Raw genomic sequence first — 23,868 nt, 5'->3', positions numbered from 1 at the left:
ATCTCTAATGGTTGTCAGTTGTCTACTGGCCAGGAGGTCTCCCAGAAATCCCTGTCTAATCATCCCGAGTCACCCATTCAGGAACAAAATGCTAGAAGCTTGACAAACGCTGCTCGATTGCCCTTTAAACAAAGAAGACAAGACCCTGCAGCTGGATTGCACCCCTCTAAGAAGATGAGCTCTGCAGACACGGTGCCTTCAGACACCCAAGTCATCTCGCAATCGGTTTATGACGACCTTATAAGACAGAACCAAGAAGCTGCTGATAATGGCTCGGACAATAATCTTGCCGATAATGCAACTTTGAGGACACTGCACGAAGGTGATATTGGCCATGTGGATCTGCTGGCTGGGTTTGACGGGTCAAACACCGATGCAACCAATGGCGAAGATAACGAGGATCAGAGCAGTTTCAAACTCGGGGAGTCATCCCCCATGCACTATCAGCCGAATCTCTTTCCCGAGTCCCAGCGTTTTGTGTCGAAGACCCCGGCGACAACAGTGAAAACAGGGCGTGTCGATGGCTTTGCTACAGTGACCCCCACAGCATCGAGGAATCCTCTTGCGACGGAGCTAGAATCAAGCGGCGGTATCATGGCACTAAGCCAGGTATTCAAAGCAACCCAGGCCCCTTCCTCTCCCATTGTCCGTGGCCAACAATCCGATCCGATGTCTGACCGGCCTTCACCTAACCTTCCTATTCAAAATCGTTCGCTTGCTACAACTCTGTCCTCGCCGTTAAATAATATTGCGGCAACCTTTCCCCGGGATTCTTCAGAGCCACATCTCAATTATATCACCATGCAAGAGTCGCAGGCGCAACGGGATATAATCCTACGAGAGAGGATGACGCGCTCTGCAGATTATATATACTCGGGAGATCAGAGTGACGGCGAGTTTGACAAAGAACCCAGCTTCGTGGAGCGCATAAGGCGACAGAGAAATATCGATGAGGAAACTAGGGAACAATTGGCCGGTCTTTCAGCTCCCCCAAGAGCAGCAGGTCACAAGAACTCAGATGAAACGAGCAAGTCACCTAGCAGAATCGAGCACCAAGGAAACGCTGCTGCAGGTGCAACCAGTGAAGAGGAGACGGAACAGGAGGATGAGCTTTGTCAACGGATGTGTCGGTCTCCAGACCCAAATCCTTCAAATGAGGAGGATAAGGAAAACCATAATGATCCCTCTACAACCCCGCTGGCTGCCGCGACCAGTGCACATGATCGCCTCTCTCAGGCACTTGCTCTTGATGGTGCCCCATCTCCTAGCTGCAGAAGTTCACTACAAGGTGCTGCAGAGTTCCATTTACCTCACGGTGCTGCTGACGAACAACCAGATGGTGCTAGCAGCTCATCCCAAGTATATATTGTGAAGGACTCTCAACGGTCCCCAGGTCCACAGGACGAGGTAAATCAAGGAAGGAATACTGCAGAAATATGGAACGTGAACCAGACCCAGCCTTCGGGCTCACACATTTGCACAAAGCATTCTCCTGAGAAGCTTGTGTCTCCTGCGAAACAACTCCGTATACAGTCAACTCCTCCCTCAGCCTCCCAAAGGAGTCGAGTATCGTTTCAACTGGATGACGACCGTATAGTGGCTCGATCCAGATCGAACTCGATCAACCCACATCGTTCTCATGAACATCCACCGAGAAACCCCATTGCCCAGGAAACTAGCGTAATGCAATCTAGCAATTCAACTGTGCATGAATCTATAGAATTAGGCGACAAAGCGCCGACATCCGATATCAAGGAGAAGTCATCTTCGATGCCGTCTCGCGTGGCTGAAACACCTGTTCAGCGTCCGAAGACCTTTGCAGATGTGGTGCCAACGACAGCTATCCCAGAAACGAGCCCGAATCGATTCTTTACTCAAAGCTGGGCAAATGACGTGAATAATGAATCGATGGATCAAGAAGACGATGACCTCCCTCCTCTTTACTCATCCACACACGAACGAGGATATCATTCCCAGCCAGTCAATTCGAATAGCTCGTCGCCAGTAAAGAGCATCTATAACTCCAAAATTCTATCCAGTCCAAGTGGAAGACAGCGTAGAGCACTGACAGAAATTGCAGCTGATGCTTCGCCTCAAATCGGGACGGGAAACTTCGACGTTGATATTAACATATTATCCGCCGACGATCGAGAGTTCAGATCCGCTGTCGCACTGTCTCCAGTTCCACCAAGAAAGAGACGGCGTGGAAATGATGGGCAAAATGTCTTCGCCTCTGACCCAGTGCTTCCTATTACACCCCGTGCCGCCACTTACTTTGCTCCCCTAAAGGAAAATGAAACAATGCCGGCCCGGGACCCCAAGCCCGAACAATCAGTGACGAAGCCTAAGGAAGCCTTTGAGAAACGATCACGAGCTTCCAGGCGAGCGGAGACAGTATGGGATGTTGATGATTCTCCCCACTATCATTTTTCACGGAAGGAGCGCGCGCGGCTGTTCGGTCTTCCTCGTATTCTCGAGCAGAAGGCCAAGGAAGCCCATCATTCCGAGGAGAGTACTGATGCGCAGCTTGTCGCTGATCAAAACTGTTCAGAAGCCACATCACTTCCCACGGAACAACATGTTGAAGCTTCTAGAGACGAGCCATCAGAGGATCTCATCGAAAATAGCACCGCTAGAGGTGACTCGGTCCCTGATGGCGATGTCGCAATTGCACTAAATCAGGTTCTTGCAGCCTGGAGTGGAACAAAGCGTGCATTTTACCCTGCAACCTGTTTTGGAAGACCATTGGGGACTTCACAGTCCCGTTATTTGGTCAAATTCGAAGACAGTGCTCCCGTTGAAGTTCCCATTGGAGCTGTGAAACGGCTCGAGCTACGGGTTGGAGACGCTGTGAAGGTCGATATGCCCAATGTGCCAAAGCTGACTCACATTATCCGAGGCTTTGAGGATAAATTGAGCATGGAAGACCTTGAAAACGAGGCATCCAACGGCATTATCCGTATGACAGATGTATACGGCCATTCGACTGTCGTTTTAGGACAAAAGCAGCGCAAGAGCCTTACACGTGAAGGACTTGCAGTTCCCGAGAATAGTGTCAAAGTCCCAATATCCCGCATATACCTGGATACTATCCTCTGGAACCAACTCAAAGATCGGACATATAGCTACAGCTCTGTACATGCACAGTCAGAGAATAGACTTCAAACACCGTCTGATCGACACACCACACCAGCTTCACCCAGCACTCGGTTATCCCGCAGTATTCGTTATTCAAATGGTATATTCGCTGGAATGGTGTTTGCCGTGTCTTATGGGGAGAATGATGAAGCAAAGACTCGGATTACGCGGATGATATTGGATAATGATGGACGTATTCTTCATGATGGCTTCAATGAGCTGTTTGATCTACCGTCAAGCCGCCCAGTTGTTACGCCATCGAAATCACCAACCCCAGCCGCGAACAACAACAACCAGTTTCGTCTCACTGGCGGCGCTGAAGACGTGGGCTTTGCCTGTTTGATAGCTGACAAGCATTCTCGCCGGCCAAAGTATATGCAGGCACTAGCTCTCAACCTTCCTTGTCTCTCGGACCGCTGGATAGAGGACTGCGTAGCTCAACGCCAGGTTATAGATTGGGAGATGTATTTGCTTCCTGCTGGGGAATCCTCGTATCTCCACGGAGCGACGAAGTCAAGATTATTGCATCCTTATCCTGCTACGCAAGCACGACTGCCTGAAACCATTGCTGCCCGACCCAATCTATTGCATGGGCAGTCGGTGCTAGTCGTGATGGGCCGCGGGAAAGCTGATGAAGAGCGAAGGAAAGCGTATCTCTTTTTAACGTATGCGTTAGGTGCTTCTAAAGTCGAACGTGTACCTGATGTCAAGTCGGCTCGGGGAGTCCTTGATCAGGGTGCAACTGGAACTGGATGTGAATGGGATTGGATCTATGTGGATAATGATGAGAAAGCCTCTGCCATAGCCACCATCCTTGGAGCCTCTGTCCCTGGCAGCCAAAAGGCTTATCCTGCTCAGAGGTCAAGAAAGCGAAAAAGGAATGGATTAACCGAGTCAATAAGTGGCAGTGATCTTGGTCTGAGCACTAATGTCAGGATTGTAGGCAACGAATTTGTCTGTCAAAGCTTGATCCTGGGGAGGTTGATTGATTGACAGCTCCGACCAATATACCCTTTGATATTCGGTGTTTCATGGTTATACTTACTGTTTGAAAAGGATTATAGATTTGACGAGGAAATGCAGCTTTGTTGAGGACTTGATGTCATGGGCATTTATAATAGCAGTTATACCCCCAGTGTGTCTCCAGCACTTGTTTTGGATACGGTCTTAATGAATTTGAATCCAATTGCCTTACATATCTCAAGTATAAATCCTATACATAGTACGTTGAATAACAATTTAATGGATGTAAACATTTCTCTATAGTACAAAAGCACCTTTAAGCCCGATACCGTGCGACACCACTCCGGACATGCGGAGACATAAGATAATGGGCGGAAGCGTTGGCTATGATCATTAGCGGCCACCCTTGCCCTTCTTTGAAGCCTTCTTCTTGTTCTTGAGACTCTTCATCTGGGCGGCCCGTTCGGCCCTAGCCTGTCTCTTTCTCCATGCCAACCAACGGTTCTTGGGGTTGTAAGCCTTCGCTGTAATCCCGGCCTTCTCAGCTGCTCGACCGATCTGCCAGTTCGCCTCACGGTACATATAACCCGGACGCAGCTGAGAGCCTGACTCGGCGTTCACAGCCTCCACGCTAGACACCATAGTGCCATTGTCAATAGTAGCAACAAGATCCGACTGTCCAGCAATCGGCGTAGGGGCGTCATCGATGCGAGGGACGGCGACCCTGTTCAGTTTCCGTTTGGTCGGGGCATTCCGGGGCGTAGGCAACTTGCCGTCCTTCTCAAAGCAGACGCCGATATACTTCCGGTCAGGGTGCCGTTCGGGATCCAAATAGTATCTCACATATCCTGCCTCAGTGGCATAGATGGTATGATCCCTGCCTAGCGCGCAATTCTCGCCTGGAAACCATTTCGTTCCACGCTGACGGAAAATGATACAGCCTGGAACGACGTATTCACCGGTGGTACGTTTCGCACCGAGACGCTTTCCCGCGGGGTCACGGGAATGTCGATTCGCCGTACCCTGGGTGGCGTGGGAGGCATGACGGACTTGAGAGAAGGGGAGGAGGCGGTTCAAGAATGGTGTCGGTGCGGAGGTGTTGGTTCGTGAGAGTATTGATGGTGGTGGTGGTCGGGAGATTGGCTGTGATGAGCGGAGCGATGGCACAATTGCTCTCTCCAGCACCCGGAGGGGCGCCAGTAGTCTTTGTTGTAACATGCGGATTGGCAAGGGACGGGCAACTCCCCAATGTTCCTGAATGTTGGACGGAGTTGCTCGCGGTTCCGTATGGTGACTTTTTTCTCGGCGGCCAACCTGGGTCTTGGCAGGTCACGTGCGTTCGCGAGAGTTGGCTTCATTTGCAAACAAATTACACAAGTTACCCTTGAACAGTGATATGTTGCTTACATTGGGAAAGACCAAATATCTCTTCAGCTGATAACTTTGGAGGCACATATATTGGGCTCTACTTGCAATGCTGCATACCTGGATCCGGACCCTTGGAGCTTTGCTCCTCCTGGCCTCCGTGGCCCACGCTCAGTTCCAGTTCTTTGAGCATATGTTTGGCGGCGGACGTCAAGAACATCAACAGCAAGCGGCTCAAAATGAGCCCAGCGATAGTTCACGATATCAGAACATGTGGGAGTCAGGTACTTGATCATGACACCTTGCGCGCTCTTCCATACTGTCTAGTAATGGCTAACATGTTCCACGCTTACAGCTCAGTGTGACAAGTATTTATGTCCCGGTACTCTTGCTTGCGTTCATTTCCCTCATCATTGTCCATGCGCGCACCCCGACAACGAAGATAAGATCGAACTTAGTGAAGGAAGTGCTGTCTGCATCTCGAAGGGGGGATTCCAACCCGGCGAAGCGGCGCGCAAGATTGAGTTGGCTCGGAAGGGTGTCTTGTGATTCTTAACTTAGTATGCGATTGGACGAAATTTGTTTTTATATTTGACTTCTTGTGATATCAGTTTGAATTTATTTCGATGCAAGGCGCGAGGTGATTTCGTGTCTTTATACGATATAGATTGTATAGCATTTGTAAACTCTCACCGGTGCTTACAGTGAGGATGCGAACGCTAGGATTGACTAGTAAAGTTCTATGATGTTGTACTTCGGAGGCAGGCCCTTTTTTGATTCCGTAGAAATAATTCCGTTGTTCCTCTTAGATACCCGATCCCAAACCTGTAGAAGTATGTAAATAAATGAGAGTAGTAGGTACGTAGTCTTTCTGGTTGATTCTGCTTATCCTTATCTCCGCTTAACTCCATTGACAAGTTCGTCATAGTCTCCGCCTAACTGCTTCTTTCCAATATCTCAACAATATCCCGTCATCCGTTGCGGTGCGTTGCAGAGATAGTCGCGCTTTACTCCGAGTCAACTTACTCCATACTAGTTGCTATCTTTACCCCAGGCATGTGGAGTGCTAGACTCCAACTACAACCGGTGCGTGGGCTTAAAGCCCCCGGCCGAGCGCTGTCGAGTTCATTCACGAGGGGACGAATTAGCTCTCGTGGCCCCCGGAATTCGATACGAAGACCAGAGCCCATCAGAAGGGCCAATATACCCTCACAGCAACCGGACCAGCCGAGTTCAGCGGCAAATGATGCCAGTTCCCCAAACCCGAACTATGACCCCGCTCACAACACTCTGCTCTCCCCTGTCCATATACCAGAAGATCCCCGTGGAGTGTTAAAGGAAAACCACCCTGCAATGGGTATATTGGCAAATTCTGGCCTAGTTGTGCAGCGGCAACTGGAGCTCATGAATGTCATGATGTGAGTGTTCCGGCTTACGAAAGACGTCGCAAAACTATCGGCTAACTTGGCGCTTTTCTTTCGCAGTGGGTTTGAGCAAGCCAACAAGTATGTAATTATGGATGCGAATGGGCATCATATCGGGTATATGGCGGAGCAGGAGCGAGGAATGACCAACATGATGGCTCGACAATGGTTCCGAACCCATAGGAGTTTTGTGACGCATGTCTTTGACAGGCATGAGAATGAAGTGTTGCGCGTGAGCTTTGAAATTATCTTTTTCGCTTCTAGTGTTGCGCTGACGCTATCTAGTTTCATCGACCATTCTCGTGGATTAATTCCTGTATCCGGGTGTACGACCCTCTTGATGTTGCTAGAAATGCCTCCTCCTCTTCAACCTCTCTTCAAAATGTTCAGCCGGGCTCGCTTATCCAGGCTACAGGAGATTCTAATGCCCGTGTGTCCTCATTAGAGCTGGATGACATGCGCGTGATCGGAGAGGCCCAACAGCAGTGGGCACCATTACGGCGGAAATATAACCTATTCACCTACCATCACTCCCCGAGCCGCGCGACGGATATGGGCACCGTATCCCGACCGCTTTTGCAGTCCGGTCTTTCCGACGCCCAGCAGATGCAATTAACTCAAACGAAAAATGGCGGTCAAGCTATGGGCGAATTTAATCAATTCGCCTACGTTGATGAGCCTTTCTTGTCGTGGGACTTTTCCCTTCGCTCGGCCAATGATCAACTTATCGGATCCGTCAACCGTAACTTTGCGGGGTTTGCTCGCGAACTCTTTACAGACACTGGTGTCTATGCTCTACGAATGGACTCGGCTGCCTTTAGCCCTGAACAAGTACCTGCGCAAAACAATGCTGTTACCGGCATGACGCTCGACCAGCGTGCAGTCATGTTGGCTACTGCAGTTAGCATCGACTTCGACTATTTCAGTCGTCATAGTGGTACTGGTGGATTTGGTTTCATGCCTATCTGGATCCCCGGCGTTGGCGGAGAGGCTGCGGCTGGTGGAGCTGCAGCCGGCGAAGCTGGGGCTGTGGGTGAAGCGGCTGCAGGCACTCTCGATCGGGCCGGTGCAGCTGGAGGAATAGCCGAAGGTGCTGCTGCAGGTGCTGCCGGGGCTGGAGCGATAGCCGGATATGATGCGATGTCTCGAGGCATGACGGGAGAGCATCAGTCGCAATCGGCTCCACTAGATCAACAAGCGCTCCCAAGAGACCAGCAGTCACCTACCTCCAGTCAAACAGGCCCTTATGGAGATGTTTGGGCCGATGAACCTCAAGATCCTTGGGCCCAGAGTCAAGAGGATCCATGGGCGGCAGACGATACCGACGCAGGAGACGGTGATGATTATGATTGGTTTTAATCCTGTTTTGCAAGGCGTTTACTCTGGAGCGGCGGTTTACAGGTTTATAGGAGTCAGTTGAGAGAAGCGTTGTTTGCGTGGTATAGAGATATACAATTGTATTATAGTTAGGACATGAACATCAATTTTTTTTTTCTTCATCTTGAAGCAGCAATGCCGATCAATACAAGCATAAATGCGGGCCGTACCCTCGGTGATAAGCAACGGCAATAACATGTGCGGCCTGGGGCATCAACCGTCATTTTCCCTTCTGTCCAGTGGCAACTTCTTTTTCCATCAACTTGCGCTGTGGCCGAACCGGAAGGGTTGTTGTCGCTTCATATTGCTAACGCGGTTTATCTGAATAGGAAAGGGGCAAAAAAACTTATAAATTATCTTCAGTCGATCGCCTTCACTTTAAGGACCGCACTTTATAACCCCACTCCATTGTCTCCTCAAAACTACCTCACTACAAACGACAAACAATTCATTGGTCTACGAGCTCGTGTTCTTTTACTTTTCTTTCATATTTACATCCTTGTAACAAGAGTTAGAGAGCAACAATGTCTACTGTCGCGCAAAAACGTCTTTTCCACGAGTACAAGAACCTATCCACCAATCCGCCAGATGGCATCACCGCCGGCCCCATCACTGAAGATGACATGTTCCATTGGGAAGCCCTGATCGAGGGTCCACAAGGCACACCCTTTGAAGGCGGTGTTTTTGCTGCCGAGTTGAAGTTTCCGAAAGATTATCCGTTGAGTCCGCCGACGATGAAGTTTGTGGGTGGAGGGGTTTGGCATCCTAACGGTACTTTCCCATGTCTTTATCTATGATGGCCCTGGGTGGTTAAAAGGAGATTTGGAGCTTAACTAATTAAGTTTTGTCATCGGACAGTATATCCCAATGGAACCGTGTGTATCTCCATTCTTCATCCTCCCGGTGATGATCCGAACCACTATGAGCATGCGTCGGAGCGGTGGTCACCGATTCAGAGCGTTGAGAAGATTCTTATCTCGGTCATGAGTATGCTTGCGGAACCAAATGACGAGAGTCCTGCCAATGTTGAGGCGGCAAAGATGTGGAGAGAACGGAGGAGCGACTATGAGCGCAAGGTTCGCGATGAGGTACGGAAGGGTTTGGGGCTGTAGGAGTGTGCTCCTAATTGCTGACTGAGAATATGATGGAGAGGCATGGTACCTCTTTCATTGCACCGAGCTTAGGCTTTATAGCCATTGCTCGCTGGCGCGTGGCATAGCTTGGTATGGGATGCATGCGTCTGTCTTTGGTTGGTGGTGGGGCCATGGCGTTTATGGTACATTTTTACTGTTTAAGGCGCTTCTACTGGGGCCTTTCTTCGCTCTTTGCTTATCTTTGTGGGTCCTCTTCGGCAGAGCTGATAGAAAGTAAATAGCTTGCCTGAATTATACATATATACGGGTAATATCGTCCTAGTCTTCCGGTAGAGAGAAACCTGCCATCTTCTGATCAATCCATCCTTCTAGTCCTCCGTCCCAATCATAAAGTATCTCGATTTCAGCTTTCAGGTTCAGCATGAGCATTTGCTGCAGCTCTGCACGCCATTCCAGCTCAGGTCCTTCGGCTGCCCAGACAGGGTTGTTCGACAACATGGTCACGATCTTCGTTCTGTCCCTTACTGTCAATCTATTCAAAGCCCTGTCGTCGTTGCTCGGTGCTCCAGATACGACATCTGACGTTCGGAGGCCTAACCACCAGAGGCAAGGAATATTCAACCTTCCATTCTGGTTCGTATGTGCCATTGAGCCGTACTTGTATATTGACATGATAGCCATGCCGTCGGGATCGTTGTCAACTAAACCATAGAAGCGTAGGGCTTTGTCTGATCTACGGCTGTTCTCATATAATTTTCGTATGAAGGCTCTAGTTGAGAGGTCTGGGTAGCCTTTCCCCTAGTCCTTGTTGATTACTCATCCATTAATGCAGGTTAAGGAGGGCTTACAGTGATGAGAATCCCTTTTCCTGCGGCCGCTCTAGTATGATAATTACTTCTTGTGAGTCGGCGGTAGATGGCCTGTGTACTAGATGAGTCTCCGTAATGAGATCGTATGGCAAAGGCTGCACCTCTTTCTCGATGATTAAGACCCAGCTAGCATCTGAGATGTTTAGTTCCCTGTCATCTTGTGAACTTGGCACCAGACAGTCCTATCCGGATTAGTTGGGACCTTTTGACACGGGGAGCGGAGTATCCTTCAGATCTATATACCTTGGCAGGCAATTGAACATCCATTGTCTCCCCAGATTTGGTCAGAAGGCTACAATAGCCTGCCACAAGTCCTTTCGCAGCCGCTTCCTGTTGCATTACCCAAAGGCGTTAAACCAACAGGATCAATTCGATCAAGTACAGGCATCGTAAATGAATATTACATACAACATTCAGTGCGGATCTGTCGACTCCAATGGTGTAGGCCAGGTCATCAACGATTGTGTCAACAATTCTCTGTGTCCCAAAGCAGGCCGGATCGCTGTAATATATGTCTCTGCTTAGGCATCAGAAGTTGCAGAAATCTCGGTGCGGATCGCAGACCTTTTGGAAACTACTACACCTGTGCCAATAGCATCTGCAACGACGGCAAGAACTCGAAAGACAACGGCTATTGTTATAAGGATCAGTATATGGACCCGTGGTAGTGTCAATGAATCGATGTGTATACTAAATTTCCATGCCTCGAAGGTGTTTGCGCCGGGCCAGGAATAGGTGATATATGTGTCTGTTCCGCTGCTTTCAAGGGCTCTACTTGTGGGATTGATGAACAGTGACGCGTTCCTAGAACTTCGTTTGAGTGTTATGGCTGGTCGGCCATCTGGTTTGGATAGTTCGTCAAAGGCAGATGACAGAGTCTCGTTGATGTATCGCTTGACTTGGCGTAGGGGAGTCGACATATAGCTGTCCTGAGTAGTAGGATGATAGAAGACCAATCCCATATACTCTAAATGGTCCTCCATTAGATGCAAGGAATGATGGAATATGTTTTTTTACAGAAGAACTATACCCGTAAGATTATCGATCGCTGCCTCATGGTTCAGGCAACAGATGCTGCCCCTTGATGACTAAGCCGTCAATAGATCGACCAACCCCAGATCTATCATTCGGCGTTTCTTTCCCCATTCTCGTCCACTCCTTGCAATTGCTTGCTAGACGGGACTGATCTCTCGGTTTTTGGTGGCTTCCCTCGGGCGAGCCTATTCAAGCCAAAATACTGCTGGGCACACTCGTAGCCGACATGGCCGATCCTATCGCTCCGTGGAGAACCGCGGCACAGGGTCATTTGACCGCCGATGTTAATGGAGATCCCAAAACAGACTACTCAAGGTGGAGACTGCTAGACGATGATGGTCGTCAGACGTGGCATTACCTCGAATCCGATGAAGAGAATGCAAAATGGCCTCAAACGGTGGCTGACAAATACTTTTTGGGGCTCCCTACGGTATTATTTTCCAACCTTTGTTGTCGTCGCCTCGGGCGGTTTTGAGACTCGTGACACCTGACTTCTCTGCAGGGCCTTCCTAAACTGCCACCTGCGAAGACACCACTACAGTGTGCAGAGAATGGCCTGGAATTCTTCTCTAAATTGCAACTCCCCCCAGGCAATTGGGCCTGTGAGTATGGTGGGCCGATGTTTTTACTGCCAGGACTCCTTATCACCTACTATGTAACCAACACTCCAATTCCTCCGGAGTACGCTACTGAGATCAAGAGGTATCTTTTCGCTCGTCAGCACCCCGAGGATGGGGGCTGGGGTCTCCACATCGAGGCCCATAGCTCCGTGTTTGGTACCTGTATGAATTATGTTGCGCTGCGCTTAATAGGTGTCAGCGAAGACGACCATCGAATGATCAAGGCCCGTGGGCTCCTACATAGATTTGGTGGTGCCATTTATGGACCCCATTGGGCAAAATTTTGGCTTAGTATTCTTGGAGTCATGGATTGGGATTGCGTCAACCCCGTTCCTCCCGAAATCTGGTCCGCACTGCCCCTTTTCTTCCCTTCACCTCCAGTCGATGATTGATTTGGTTCGAATACTGATATTTTACTCTAGGATTCTCCCCGACTGGGTCCCATTTGCCCCATGGCGGTGGTGGATTCATATTCGTCAGGTCTTTTTGCCCATGTCTTACTTGTGGTCTAAGAAATTCACTCATCCACTGGATCCGCTAACCAAGCAGCTTCGGAGCGAGCTGTATACCGAGCCGTATGACTCTATCGACTTCGCAAAGCACCGTAATTCTATTCACAAGGCTGACAATTACTATCCGAAGACGTGGCTATTGAATACGATCAACTCAGTTTTAGTCAATGTCTGGAATCCCTACCTGCGGCTCCCCGCACTCGTGCGCCGTGCTGAAGAATGGACCTGGGAGTTGATCCGCATGGAAGACGAAAATACTGACTACGCAGGCCTTGGTCCTGTGAGCAACCCAATGAACATGGTTGCTTGTTACCTCCACGACGGACCTGATAGTTACTCGGTCCGTCGACATCGAGAGCGTCTGAATGATTATATGTGGGTAAAGAATGAGGGGATGTTGATGAACGGCACCAATGGTGTTCAGGTGTGGGATACATCCTTCATCACGCAGGCCATTGTCGTTGCAGGCTTTGCGGATGATCCTAAATGGCGACCTATGCTCACAAAAGCCCTGGAATTCCTTGATAATCACCAACTGCGGGAGAATGTACCAGATCAGGAGAAGTGCTACCGTCAGCACCGAAAGGGCGCATGGCCCTTCAGCAACAAAACTCAGGGCTATACAGTTAGCGACTGCACAGCCGAGGGCTTACGTTCAAGCATTCAGCTTCAAGAGATGCACAACTATCCTAAACTGATATCCACACAGCGCTTAAAAGATAGTGTTGACTGCTTGCTGCTCATGCAAAATCCTTCTGGCGGTTTTACAGAGTATGAGACCACCCGTGCGTCGCCCAAGGTGGAGTGGTTGAATGCCGCCGAGGTTTTCGGCGGGATTATGATTGGTTACGACTATCCTGAATGCACCACTGCCTCCGTCACTGCGCTGTCTTTGTTCAGCAAGTTCTATCCCGATTACCGATCCGACGAGATCAGGGCGGCGAAAGAAAAAGCTGTCAAATACATCAAACGTGTGCAGAGGTCAGATGGAAGCTGGTATGGATCTTGGGGCATCTGCTTCACCTACGCTGCTATGTTTGCCTTGGAAAGTCTCGCGAGCATCGGAGAGACCTATGAAAACAGCGACTATTCCCGTCGGGGTTGCGAGTTTCTCATTTCTAAGCAGAAGGAAGATGGAGGTTGGGGTGAATCCTACCTCAGCAGCGAGCGACACGTTTACACCCAACATGAGCAATCCCAAGTGTGTCAGACTGCTTGGGCATGCCTTGCCCTGATGGAGGCAGGCTACCCGGACAAGGAGCCTCTTCGCAAGGCCATGAAACTCATGATGTCTCGTCAGCAACCCAATGGGGAGTGGCTGCAGGAAGCAATCGAAGGTGTTTTCAACCAATCATGGTGGGTACTCTCCATGTATATCATAAAACTGTTGACGCTGACAGGAGATTAGTATGATTTCATACCCTAACTATAAGTTCTATTGGCCGATTCGCGCTTTGGGACTCTACAGCAGGAAGTTTGGCAATGAGGAGCTCCTGTAAAGGGGTTGAACCCGCCATATGGGGAGAAACAACGTGGTCAATGTTTGATTACATGTACAAATAGCTCTTAATCTTCGGTTGTAATGAAAGATAATGAACGTTGGACTCATGTGACTACATGTCTTGTATTAAATCTGCTGACATAAGCCTCCCCCGCAGTCTCCAAAAAGTAGAGAGAAAGAAACCGAAAGAAAGATGATGGAAACATCCATTGAACCATCTCTTCAAATCTGACTAGAAATTAATCTTTGTTCTTCTCTGCTATAACTTCTGACCTCCTTTTTCTGCCTCGAGCCCACGCGCCTTAGTGTTAAGCTTACCCTACATACATTAAGCTGCGGAGCTCATAGCTCCCACAAGCTAATATGAATTCCGCAACACAGGGCGACAAGGCCCTCGCGAACTCTGACTTCCCTGGTGCTATCCGTTACTTTACACAGGCACTGGTCGAACTACCCCGCGCACCACCATACTACCTCAAACGATCGACCGCCTACTCTCGAGTCAAACCGGCAGATGGAGGCCCCCATTCCCAAGCAGCGCTGCGAGATGCGGAGATTGCTCTAACCCTTGCACGGGAACGTGGAAAGAGGGAGTTGATCTTAGCTGCTCAGATGAGGCGTGGTGTCGCATTATACCAGCTGGAAAGATATGGTGATGCGGGCTTTGTTTTCGAGATCATCCGGGGGAAGACCGGGGCGGGGAATGCGGACAAATCAGAGAGGATGAAGGATGCTATGGGTATGGCTGGTGGCGCTCAACTCACATCGAAGAATGGGTATGAGCAGGAGCTGCCTATCTGGATACTCAAGGTCAAAGGTAAGCTTAATAAGTTGCCTGGGGGTGATAATAAGGCTGCTGTTACGATTGCGGAATACCCGAGTGGTGTCCAAGTTCCTACCGAGAAGGAGCTTAAGAATCAGTTGGATACTCTCAAATCCGGAAAATTTGGGGATAGAAGCGTCCAGAGTGAGCCTGCCGCGGTCAACGAGACGGTCACAGGAGAAGCTTCGACATCCAAGGCGTCGAATGGCCAAAGTGGTGCTGCTGGAAGCACTCCTCCTGCAGCTCCTTCCACTGTCCCTCCATCTGATAAGGTTCGGCATGAGTGGTATCAATCTAATGAGAGTGTTGTTGTGACTCTCTACGTCAAAGGGGTACTCAAAGATAAAGTGGGCGTGGAACTAAAGGATGAATCGGTAGGGTCATTTACAGACGTTCCTTTCCTTCCACGGATATCAATCAATAATATACTGACCATGCCTACCTACAGGTATCTATCCAATTCCCCCTCCCATCTGGCGCTGAATTTGATTTCACCCTTGATCCTTTGTTCGCGTCCGTCGATCCATCCTCTTCCAAGGTCTCTGTTATGTCTACCAAGATTGAGCTTGTCTTAAAGAAACGTGCTCCTGGCCAGAAATGGAATGCGCTGGAAGCCTCCGTAGTCGACATCAAGATTTCTGGTCGTCAGGCTGTCCCGGACCCAACCCCTGCCGGTAGATCTGCTCCAGCATACCCATCTTCATCCCGCAATGGACCCAAAGATTGGGATAAGTTGGCGTCGTCGCTCACAGCCAAGAAATCCAAGCCCAAAGACAAAGGCAAGGCCAAGGACGGCAAACCAAAGGACCCAAAAGCGGACGATGCTGGAGATGAATCGGACGGCACTGACTCGGTTGACTCCGACTATGGCGGTGGCGACGCCGTCGATGCGTTCTTTAAGAAACTCTACGCCAATGCGGACGAAAATACCCGTCGAGCCATGAATAAAAGTTATCTTGAAAGTCAGGGCACCTCGCTAAGCACCAATTGGTCGGAAGTGAGCAAAGGAAAGGTGGAGCCTCGTCCACCAAGCGACTGATCGTAATACTATTGCATTTGATTCAGAGTTCAGCTGGGTCTCCCCGTATTTCAGGGTCAACCGACGATGAAAGGCACTAACAGCGTTGTAGCCATTGTCGCTTCTATCGTTCTCCTTCTTCTTCTCCTTTTTTTTTTTTTTTTTCTTTTGTCTTTTTTGGTTGGATCAGCGTTTAATTTCTTGTATGAGAATATGCCGCAGAGATGACCCCGGATACGTAACGATCTGGTTGGATATTCTCTTTCATTCTATGTTTTGAGGAGGTAAAGTATCTGTATACACGAAGTTAAAAAGAAAACCCCAAACGCCGCCCGCAACGAGAGAAACCATAGCCCGATGCGCAAGACTAAGAAAGGAGAGTAGTTGCCTTTTTTTACCCTGACCCCTGTCCGTAACGCCACCCTTGATTTTCAGCCGAAGGCAGATTAGGACATACAAAAGCAAGGATGAGAGAAGAAGAAAAGAAGACCCGATGTATAACGGGTACTTGTGGGAGTGAACGATATCATCCCCTCAAAGTTTCCTCGCTAGTTCCTTCGGTCTCGCCGTACCCATTATCTTGATACAAGAAGAATTGCACAAATATGACCATATCAAGGAACAGTGTTCCTAAGCTCCCGATTAACCAAGATAAGTTCACAAGTATGTACCGACCATACAAGGCAGCAGCTTCGCCAGGTCGACATTGGCTAACCCTTCCTTGGGGGTACACCCCCTTGCAAACTGGGGAGTAGGCGAGTATAGAAAGGACGTAGGTTAAGTTGCCAATACAAGCGAAGAGGAAGAATAGCAAGGATACACCATCCGTGGACTTCCGTCGGTAGTTGAGTAATATCTGGGGCAGACGAGATCCGAGGTACAGGGCTGCACATAGGTAGCCGAATACTTGACCCAGGGTATCGAAGGAGAGAGACCCGCTGTCATCCTGCTTGTCTTCGGCTTTTGATGATCCAGGGCTGACGTACCAGCCGAGTACACCGGCCGCGCAGACTAAGACGACGGCGGAAAGGTTGAATAGGGCGTTTTGGAGGGCGGAGAGTCTGCGCACAGGACGTGTCTCCTTCGCTGAAGGTTCAACAAAAGGTGTCACGGGAGAGAGGTGTGTTCCATCCACGTTGGGGTGGAGAATATCCCTGAAGGAGGTTGCTGAGTGTCTCCTGTGGTTTTGATGGTATGGGAAGGACTGTTGGCCGGATGGCCCTGGCGTTGGGTATCCATTTCCCGTGTGCTCTTGAGAATGTGCCTGATAGGAGTGACCATTCGCCTTTGCGGATAGTAGAGCTGTTCGCTCTGATACCTTTCCAGGAAATGAAGGCTGGTCTTCGGCATCTGATTCCTGGGCGCGCGAGCTCGGTGGTGACGGTTCATCTCTCAGGGTGAATCCTCGATAGTAGAAGCACTGACCTAACAAGACGATATCGGCGAGTGTGTAGTACACAGCCAAAATAATCATCGTCGGCAGGACGCCCTGCAAGACAGCCCCGAGAATATTGAATACATCGCCCGCTAACCAGACAACGAGAAAAAGAAGTGAGAGGCCATCTGCTGAGCCACGACGGAAATTCTCTATGATTTGGGGAGAAAAGACAACAACCCAACATGCAATGGATATGGATCTAATCAACATTAGTTAGTCATCCTTTTTCACCTTCTGACCCAGACACATACCCACAAATACCGCTGAGAGCTTCTAAATCTATATTACCAACTGGAGGGTGAAACATGCCTAACACAAGTAGAGTGACGAATTGGGTGGTCCACCCAGTCCGATCCTAGGCTACTAATAGCAAAGAAAGAAAAATCTCAAAATTTATCATGGATTCAACAATCCTGTGAGGGTAGAAAAGAGGACTTGAGAACGATGACGCTCGAAGACTCTGTTCAGCGATCACGTGGTTATAAATCCGGGGTAGACTAGACTGCACAGACCACTTTTATAATGGAGGCAATTGGAACTCCTTTCATGAGCGAACCCCTATTGATAGAGCATTCTATATGATACTATAGCCGTTGAGATGTAGCTCAGCAAGCATAAAGGCACACATACATAAGAAACATTACCTTCCGCATCATGCCATGAAGAGAAACCCTATCAGGTGATGCAATAAACAGTTAGGGTATGGATTGGATGAGTCAGCTACTATCAATGACGGCATTTGCGATCAGTGGCCAACCCAGGAATCAAAGAGAACTTAGTTGCCCCAATGGTACCCCATGGAATTACAATCATTCGAGCAGTTAACGGCAGTTCCTCTTAAACATACGTACTTCCTTTTCTTACATCAGCTTCTGCCAATTATGCGGCTTCAATGACGACCCCGTCGATCAGAATCCCCTTCACCGGCCCGCTGCCTCCACCAGTAATTGTGCCGCCATCAGCCCGCAATGTTTCAGGAGCTATTGATGCTCTGTTATCGTTTTTGACTGCCCCTCCGTCACCCTACCTTCGCGGAGTTGACGTCGGAAGGTATTCTCAGACTGTTCTCTTGACTGGTGCGGGAATCTCGGTGGCGTCTGGCTTGTCCGATTATCGAGGAGAAAATGGCACATACGTCACAAACAAAACATATCGACCAATTTATTTCCATGAATTTCTGAAACGACATGAGTTCCGCAAGAGGTACTGGGCTAGGAGCTTTGTCGGCTGGCCAGGCCTGGTGAAAGCAAAACCCAACTCAACGCATTGGGCTATTAGGGACCTCGGCGCAAAGGGATATCTCAGCTCCGTAGTGACACAGAATGTCGACTCTTTCCATCCAATAGCTCATTCGAAACTATCAACCATCGAACTTCATGGCTACCTAAGGTCGGTCGTCTGTATCAGCTGTCAAAATCAATTTCCCCGAGACGAATTCCAGAAGTCGCTCGAAAAGCTTAATCCGGCCTGGGCAGAGTTTTTGGCCAAGATGGTCGACACCGGGGCTCTCAACACAGATAATCCTGAGGAACAGCGACAGAAAGGCCTAAAGCTTAATCCAGATGGAGATGTGGATTTAGCCGAGGCTCCTTACTCTACTTTCCGGTACCCATCTTGTCCTACATGTCTAGAGAAACCTCCTCGCCTCCAAGATGGCACGCCGGCTAGGGTAGAGGTCGAAAGCGATGGTGCATGGCTACCATCTTCGACTGCTGGCGTTCTCAAGCCCGCGGTCATTATGTTCGGAGAAAACATTCAACCAGCTGTGAAAACGGCTGCAGAGGAGGCAATTGATGACGCTGGAAGGCTTCTCATTCTTGGGAGCAGTCTTGCCACTTTTTCAGCATGGAGGTTAGTCGAACGAGCTCATAAAAGGGGTATGCCTATAGGCATAATCAATATCGGAGGGGTCCGAAACGAGTCGGTACTCTTTGGGAAGATGGAGCCGGACGCCCCTCATATTCGTTGCAGTCTCAACTCCGATCTTATTTTGCCCCCTGTTGCCGCACAGCTTCCCTCTCTTGCCCCTGCGTGAATAGGCGCTGTCCGAATGTATTAGGGAATTTGCCCCCGTGGTGATAGAGTTGTATAGAACAAATAGAGTTGTGGAATAATATTTCTTTTTTTTTCTTTTTTCTTGGCTGAACATCCCAGTCATCGCTATTATTTGTCGCGTGTAAACGTATGACTTTCCAATGATGATGTAGAAGATAAGAGGATTCGTAGCCAGACTAGGGGTCTAGGGCTAGCTACTACAGTACTAATAGTAGTTCATAGGGGGACATACATAGTACAAATATACAGTACCTGACTTCGTCGTCGGGTTACCGCATAACAGGTAATGTGATTTCATACGGTACCGTAACCATCTCTGCACCCTTTGGCCCTGTGGTTATCCGCCGCGGGGCTCAAAAACAAGGCTCCAATTAAATGGAACAAGGGAATCACGGACATGGACAATCACAGCAGCTTAAGAATCCAGAGGAATCCTCACCCACAACAACAACAACACCACCACCCTACATCTACTTATCTGGACATTGTATCGACGCTTGTGTCTCCGCAATCTTTTCTTTTCAACCAACAACGCTCGAGACCCCCGCCGCCGAAATCCCCAACTTCGCACCCTGCCGCGTCGCCGACGATGGACAAAGCGCAGCAGCCTAGCTCTTTTCAACAGCTGGAAAAGGTGTGCGCTTCTTTCATTCTTCATATATACAATACGCCGTGGAAGGAACTGTGTGACTAATCTGCCTCTAGCTAGGAGAAGGAACGTATGCCACTGTACGTTGACCCCGGCGTTACACCACTCTGATCTTTTCTCCGCAACCGTATCGCCCGGTATCAAGTTTCGTGCTTTTGCTCATACAGACGGTCGCAGGTATTCAAGGGCCGGAATCGCCAGACTGGCGAGCTAGTAGCTTTGAAGGAGATTCATCTTGATTCCGAGGAGGGGACACCATCGACGGCCATTCGAGAGATCTCATTGATGAAGGAGCTTAAGCATGAGAGTATTGTTTCGCTTTACGACGTCATCCATACCGAAAACAAGCTGATGCTCGTTTTTGAGTATATGGACAAGGATCTGAAGAAGTACATGGACACTCGAGGCGAACGGGGACAATTAGACCAGGCGACGATCAAGTCATTCATGCACCAGCTCCTCAAGGGCATCGCGTTTTGTCACGAGAACCGAGTCCTCCACCGTGACTTGAAGCCCCAGAATCTCTTGATTAACAAAAAGGGGCAACTCAAACTAGGAGACTTCGGTCTTGCCCGGGCTTTTGGCATACCCGTCAATACATTTTCGAACGAGGTAGTGACGCTATGGTACCGCGCCCCCGATGTCCTCCTCGGCAGCAGGACGTATAACACAAGTATTGATATTTGGTCTGCTGGATGTATCATGGCGGAATTGTACACTGGCCGTCCACTGTTCCCAGGCACCACCAATGAGGACCAGTTGCAGAAGATCTTCCGTCTCATGGGAACGCCGTCGGAGCGCTCGTGGCCCGGTATCTCTCAATTGCCAGAATACAAGCCCAATTTCCATGTCTATGCGACACAAGATCTAGGCCTTATCTTGCCCCAAATCGATCCTCTTGGGCTCGATTTGCTAAACAGGATGCTTCAACTTCGACCAGAGATGCGAGTTAGCGCTCACGATGCACTGCAGCACCCGTGGTTCCACGATCTGCCTCAAATGCAGGCACAGCTGCAGCAGCAGCAGCAGCAGCAGCAGCAGCAACAACAACAAATGTCCGGGTACGGAGGGATGGTTACTTCCCAGCAGGCGTATCAATGAATCAGGGACTTTTCGTTTCGTTACTGCGCCTTTCTTTTCTTTTCCCTTTTTTATTTTCCCTTACCATTTGCTGACCGAAATGATGAGACGACGGATCTGTCTTAGATTGGGAGGGAGCATGGCGTTATAGCTGAGAACAAAATTCGCACTAAATACTTATACTAGTTTGTTTATCCGGGCTGTACAGTTCGTTGCATGGCCACGCACAGCGATCTACACCACCATATTCCGAATAGAATGCCATGTTCGTATTTTCCATTATTAGGATGCCTATGCGACATGGCATATGAATCGCGGTAGTTTTGAGCCGAAACCCTACTAGCCTTCATATTGAAATGAAAGACTGGGTCGATTAATCAGGGCTCAGCTACCGCTAACCATGGCTTTTTCTCTTTTTCTTTCTCTATCTCTTTCTTTTGCCCCCCTTTGTTATCTCGCGGTTCACCGGGATCATAATCGATTACCCTACTTCTCTCAAGGACGGTTGTCTATTGGGCCAAGGCTGGAGTCGGGGAGGATATATTTTCGAGCCATACATGATACACACGTCCCTTTGTTCTTGCAACAACCGTGGGTCATACGCCCACCACTGGCTGTGCAAAACGCAAGCTAAGGAACGATTGCTCTTTGTTTCGTGTTGACCACAGGGCTTTCGTGGCGTTTATTTGCCGGTACCTTTCTTTTCTCTTCCAGTCGGACTTGGCCTGGTAGGGCATACATTCATTCATTCACACGGGATTACCATTTCTCTGTAAATACTATTTGCTACACTAAGGCAGACATAACTCATTACAGAATAGTTAGAGCCATGGTCACTTTTTGCCACCCGCATGGAGATCTAAGAGGCTGCTTATTGAGGGTGGGAATGAATGGGGATTCCCCTTTCGGGAATTAAAGGTCGGACCAGCCTTAAGGGATGTCACGCAAGGGACTCTCCAAAGAGGAGTACATATAAAAGATATATAAGTAGATATGTTCAATGTACCTCTATATACACTTATGCTTCTGCAGGACGGGACCAGTAAAGATTGTCAAAGCACCGATAGGTCATGAGCCGGGGCAGCAATTAATTGTCTTTTTTTTTTTTTTTTTTTTTTTACAAAAAACCGTTGACTGTAAAAAAAAAAAGTTATCTACTTCCACCAACGAGGGTAGGAGTAATAATGCCCTACAAAGCGTGTGACCAGTCCTCACCAGAATTCCCGAATCAATAATACTATCGAGCAATTTTGATTGGAGTTTCTTTCTTTTTCTCTTTTCGTTATTTCTTGATTGATACATATATATATTGTTATGTACGCCATGCTCCGTACCCATCGTTCAAGAACCGAGGTGCGTGATAGGGCGAAAAGTAAGAAATGGAAGGGTTTTCTTTTTTCATCATACATAAACTAATCGTAGCCTTTTTCGGAACAAACTTTACCAGTGTCCAAGACCCAAAGGATCCTTTCACTCCCACCCCACAAATGAGCGTTCGTATAGTATATACTCATGTGGAGGCGAGAGAACAATTGCGGTTCCATCTACCCCAACTTATGAAAGGTTGACCCTCGCTGGGACCCTCTGATCCCTTTGTCTGGCCATGGGTGATTTCTCCATATACTTTCATTTCGTCATGTTTTAAAGAGGACTGTGTGTCCATAAATGATACTCTTGTGCGATGTACCTCCCGATACACGTCAAATCTTTTACTCCCTCCTTGGGCGTCCTCGCCCGCTAGAGCTGGTCTTGTTCTTCCTGATTGATTTGCTTGCTATATTGCCCCTCGGGTGATAGATGACAAGGGGCTTGGTTCGTCCCTACGTATATGATACCGGATTTTGCTTCTGTATAGCTATTTGGATTGTGGCTTTCTGCGCGTGATACCCAGATACCAATTTTGTTTTTTTTTTTCTCCTTTCTTTTTGCTTCTGGGTTCAGCATGGTCTTTTCGCAATGTCTCTGTCGGAACAACAACTATACGCCATCTCAGCAACCGAACGGGTTTGCTCGGCCATCTCTTTGACCGGCACCGCCATTATCGTCATCTCGTTCCTCGGTTCAAGTGCCTTTCGCAAGCCCATCAACCGTCTGGTGTTTTACGCCTCCTGGGGCAACTTAATGACCAACATCGCAACCGTCATCTCTCAGTCAGGCATTCACATGGGGCTCAACAGTCCCCTGTGTCAGTTCCAGGCCTTCCTGATCCAATGGTTAGCTCCAAGAAGCCGAGAGACAAAATGGTAGTTCACTTGGCAAACTGCTGATCCATGACAGGTTCATGCCCGCCGATGCCCTATGGACTTTTGCCATGGCCTGTAATGTCTACTTAACATTCTTTTACAAATACAACTCCGAACAATTACGACGGCTAGAGTGGAAGTATGTCCTCTTCTGCTACGGATTACCTTTCATCCCCTCCCTCGCGTACTTTTTCATTAAGACCAAGGCCCGGGGCAAGGTCTACGGTTATGCGGTGGTAAGTGACCGAACCTAGTGAGATAGACTAGTCCTCACACATAGCTGTAGCTCTGGTGTTGGGTTTCGCAGACCTGGGACTGGCTACGGATCGCGGTCTTCTACGGTCCAGTTTGGTTCTTTATTGCTTTGACGTTGGCCATCTATATCCGCACGGGTAGTGTCATTTGGGAAAGGCGACGCCAATTGCGGCAGCTTGGCAACCTCGACTCGGCGGATTCCTATCCCAGGTATGAAGGCGAGCCGACCTCCGAACACTACGAGGGGTTCGAGATGCGCGATACCCAACGCCCCCTCGAGCCTACCCATACTAGGCCAACAACGGAAATCCGCGTCACCAGTGAAATTACACGCTCTCAACAAGGGAGTTGCCCCACTGCCGAAGAACTGTGTAACCCCGTCTCCCCATTCTACAACCCGTACTCTGTC

The 23,868-nt window shown here is 49.1% G+C and overlaps 10 protein-coding genes across 10 annotated transcripts; 8 read left to right on the top strand and 2 right to left on the bottom strand.

Annotated features, from left to right (window-relative positions):
• Positions 1–174: 174 nt before the first annotated feature.
• On the top strand, positions 175–4,127 carry AO090102000605 (chromatin-binding protein RAD9; the record flags this gene model as incomplete). Its single annotated transcript, XM_023236750.1, has 2 exons — positions 175–3,803; positions 4,082–4,127. The coding sequence occupies 2 exons, from the start codon at positions 175–177 to the stop codon at positions 4,125–4,127; spliced, it is 3,675 nt and encodes a 1,224-aa protein (XP_023091883.1).
• A 367-nt stretch (positions 4,128–4,494) lies between these two features.
• On the bottom strand, positions 4,495–5,319 carry AO090102000606 (mitochondrial 54S ribosomal protein bL27m; the record flags this gene model as incomplete). The annotated part of the gene is made up of 1 exon (XM_001822702.3): positions 4,495–5,319. One exon carries the CDS (start codon positions 5,317–5,319, stop codon positions 4,495–4,497), a length of 825 nt encoding a protein of 274 aa, XP_001822754.1.
• A 256-nt stretch (positions 5,320–5,575) lies between these two features.
• Positions 5,576–6,015, top strand: lcl2 (the record flags this gene model as incomplete). The annotated part of the gene is made up of 2 exons (XM_001822703.3): positions 5,576–5,750; positions 5,822–6,015. 2 exons carry the CDS (start codon positions 5,576–5,578, stop codon positions 6,013–6,015), a joined length of 369 nt encoding a protein of 122 aa, XP_001822755.1.
• A 507-nt stretch (positions 6,016–6,522) lies between these two features.
• Positions 6,523–8,249, top strand: AO090102000608 (scramblase family protein; the record flags this gene model as incomplete). Its single annotated transcript, XM_023236749.1, has 3 exons — positions 6,523–6,884; positions 6,951–7,122; positions 7,176–8,249. 3 exons carry the CDS (start codon positions 6,523–6,525, stop codon positions 8,247–8,249), a joined length of 1,608 nt encoding a protein of 535 aa, XP_023091884.1.
• A 542-nt stretch (positions 8,250–8,791) lies between these two features.
• On the top strand, positions 8,792–9,379 carry AO090102000609 (E2 ubiquitin-conjugating protein UBC7; the record flags this gene model as incomplete). Its single annotated transcript, XM_001822705.1, has 2 exons — positions 8,792–9,038; positions 9,126–9,379. 2 exons carry the CDS (start codon positions 8,792–8,794, stop codon positions 9,377–9,379), a joined length of 501 nt encoding a protein of 166 aa, XP_001822757.1.
• A 300-nt stretch (positions 9,380–9,679) lies between these two features.
• On the bottom strand, positions 9,680–11,150 carry AO090102000610 (putative meiosis-specific topoisomerase Spo11; the record flags this gene model as incomplete). Its single annotated transcript, XM_023236748.1, has 5 exons — positions 9,680–10,094; positions 10,210–10,412; positions 10,474–10,560; positions 10,639–10,732; positions 10,795–11,150. 5 exons carry the CDS (start codon positions 11,148–11,150, stop codon positions 9,680–9,682), a joined length of 1,155 nt encoding a protein of 384 aa, XP_023091885.1.
• A 341-nt stretch (positions 11,151–11,491) lies between these two features.
• Positions 11,492–13,896, top strand: AO090102000611 (terpene cyclase/mutase family protein; the record flags this gene model as incomplete). The annotated part of the gene is made up of 4 exons (XM_001822707.3): positions 11,492–11,695; positions 11,768–12,231; positions 12,308–13,753; positions 13,806–13,896. The coding sequence occupies 4 exons, from the start codon at positions 11,492–11,494 to the stop codon at positions 13,894–13,896; spliced, it is 2,205 nt and encodes a 734-aa protein (XP_001822759.1).
• A 365-nt stretch (positions 13,897–14,261) lies between these two features.
• AO090102000612 (co-chaperone SGT1) lies at positions 14,262–15,760 on the top strand (the record flags this gene model as incomplete). Its single annotated transcript, XM_023236747.1, has 2 exons — positions 14,262–15,095; positions 15,170–15,760. 2 exons carry the CDS (start codon positions 14,262–14,264, stop codon positions 15,758–15,760), a joined length of 1,425 nt encoding a protein of 474 aa, XP_023091886.1.
• Positions 15,761–16,344: 584 nt separating this feature from the next.
• Positions 16,345–19,212, top strand: AO090102000613 (putative SIR2 family histone deacetylase; the record flags this gene model as incomplete). Its single annotated transcript, XM_023236746.1, has 2 exons — positions 16,345–16,402; positions 18,047–19,212. 2 exons carry the CDS (start codon positions 16,345–16,347, stop codon positions 19,210–19,212), a joined length of 1,224 nt encoding a protein of 407 aa, XP_023091887.1.
• A 609-nt stretch (positions 19,213–19,821) lies between these two features.
• AO090102000614 (cyclin-dependent serine/threonine-protein kinase phoA) lies at positions 19,822–20,982 on the top strand (the record flags this gene model as incomplete). Its single annotated transcript, XM_001822710.3, has 3 exons — positions 19,822–19,866; positions 19,938–19,961; positions 20,059–20,982. The coding sequence occupies 3 exons, from the start codon at positions 19,822–19,824 to the stop codon at positions 20,980–20,982; spliced, it is 993 nt and encodes a 330-aa protein (XP_001822762.3).
• Between the last annotated feature and the right edge of the window lie 2,886 nt (positions 20,983–23,868).

Source organism: Aspergillus oryzae, chromosome 4 (assembly GCF_000184455.2).
Source record: "Aspergillus oryzae RIB40 DNA, chromosome 4".
Taxonomy (NCBI): Eukaryota; Fungi; Ascomycota; class Eurotiomycetes; order Eurotiales; family Aspergillaceae; genus Aspergillus; species Aspergillus oryzae.
Note: the sequence above shows the minus strand (reverse complement) of the source record. Positions and strands in the feature narration are given on the sequence as shown.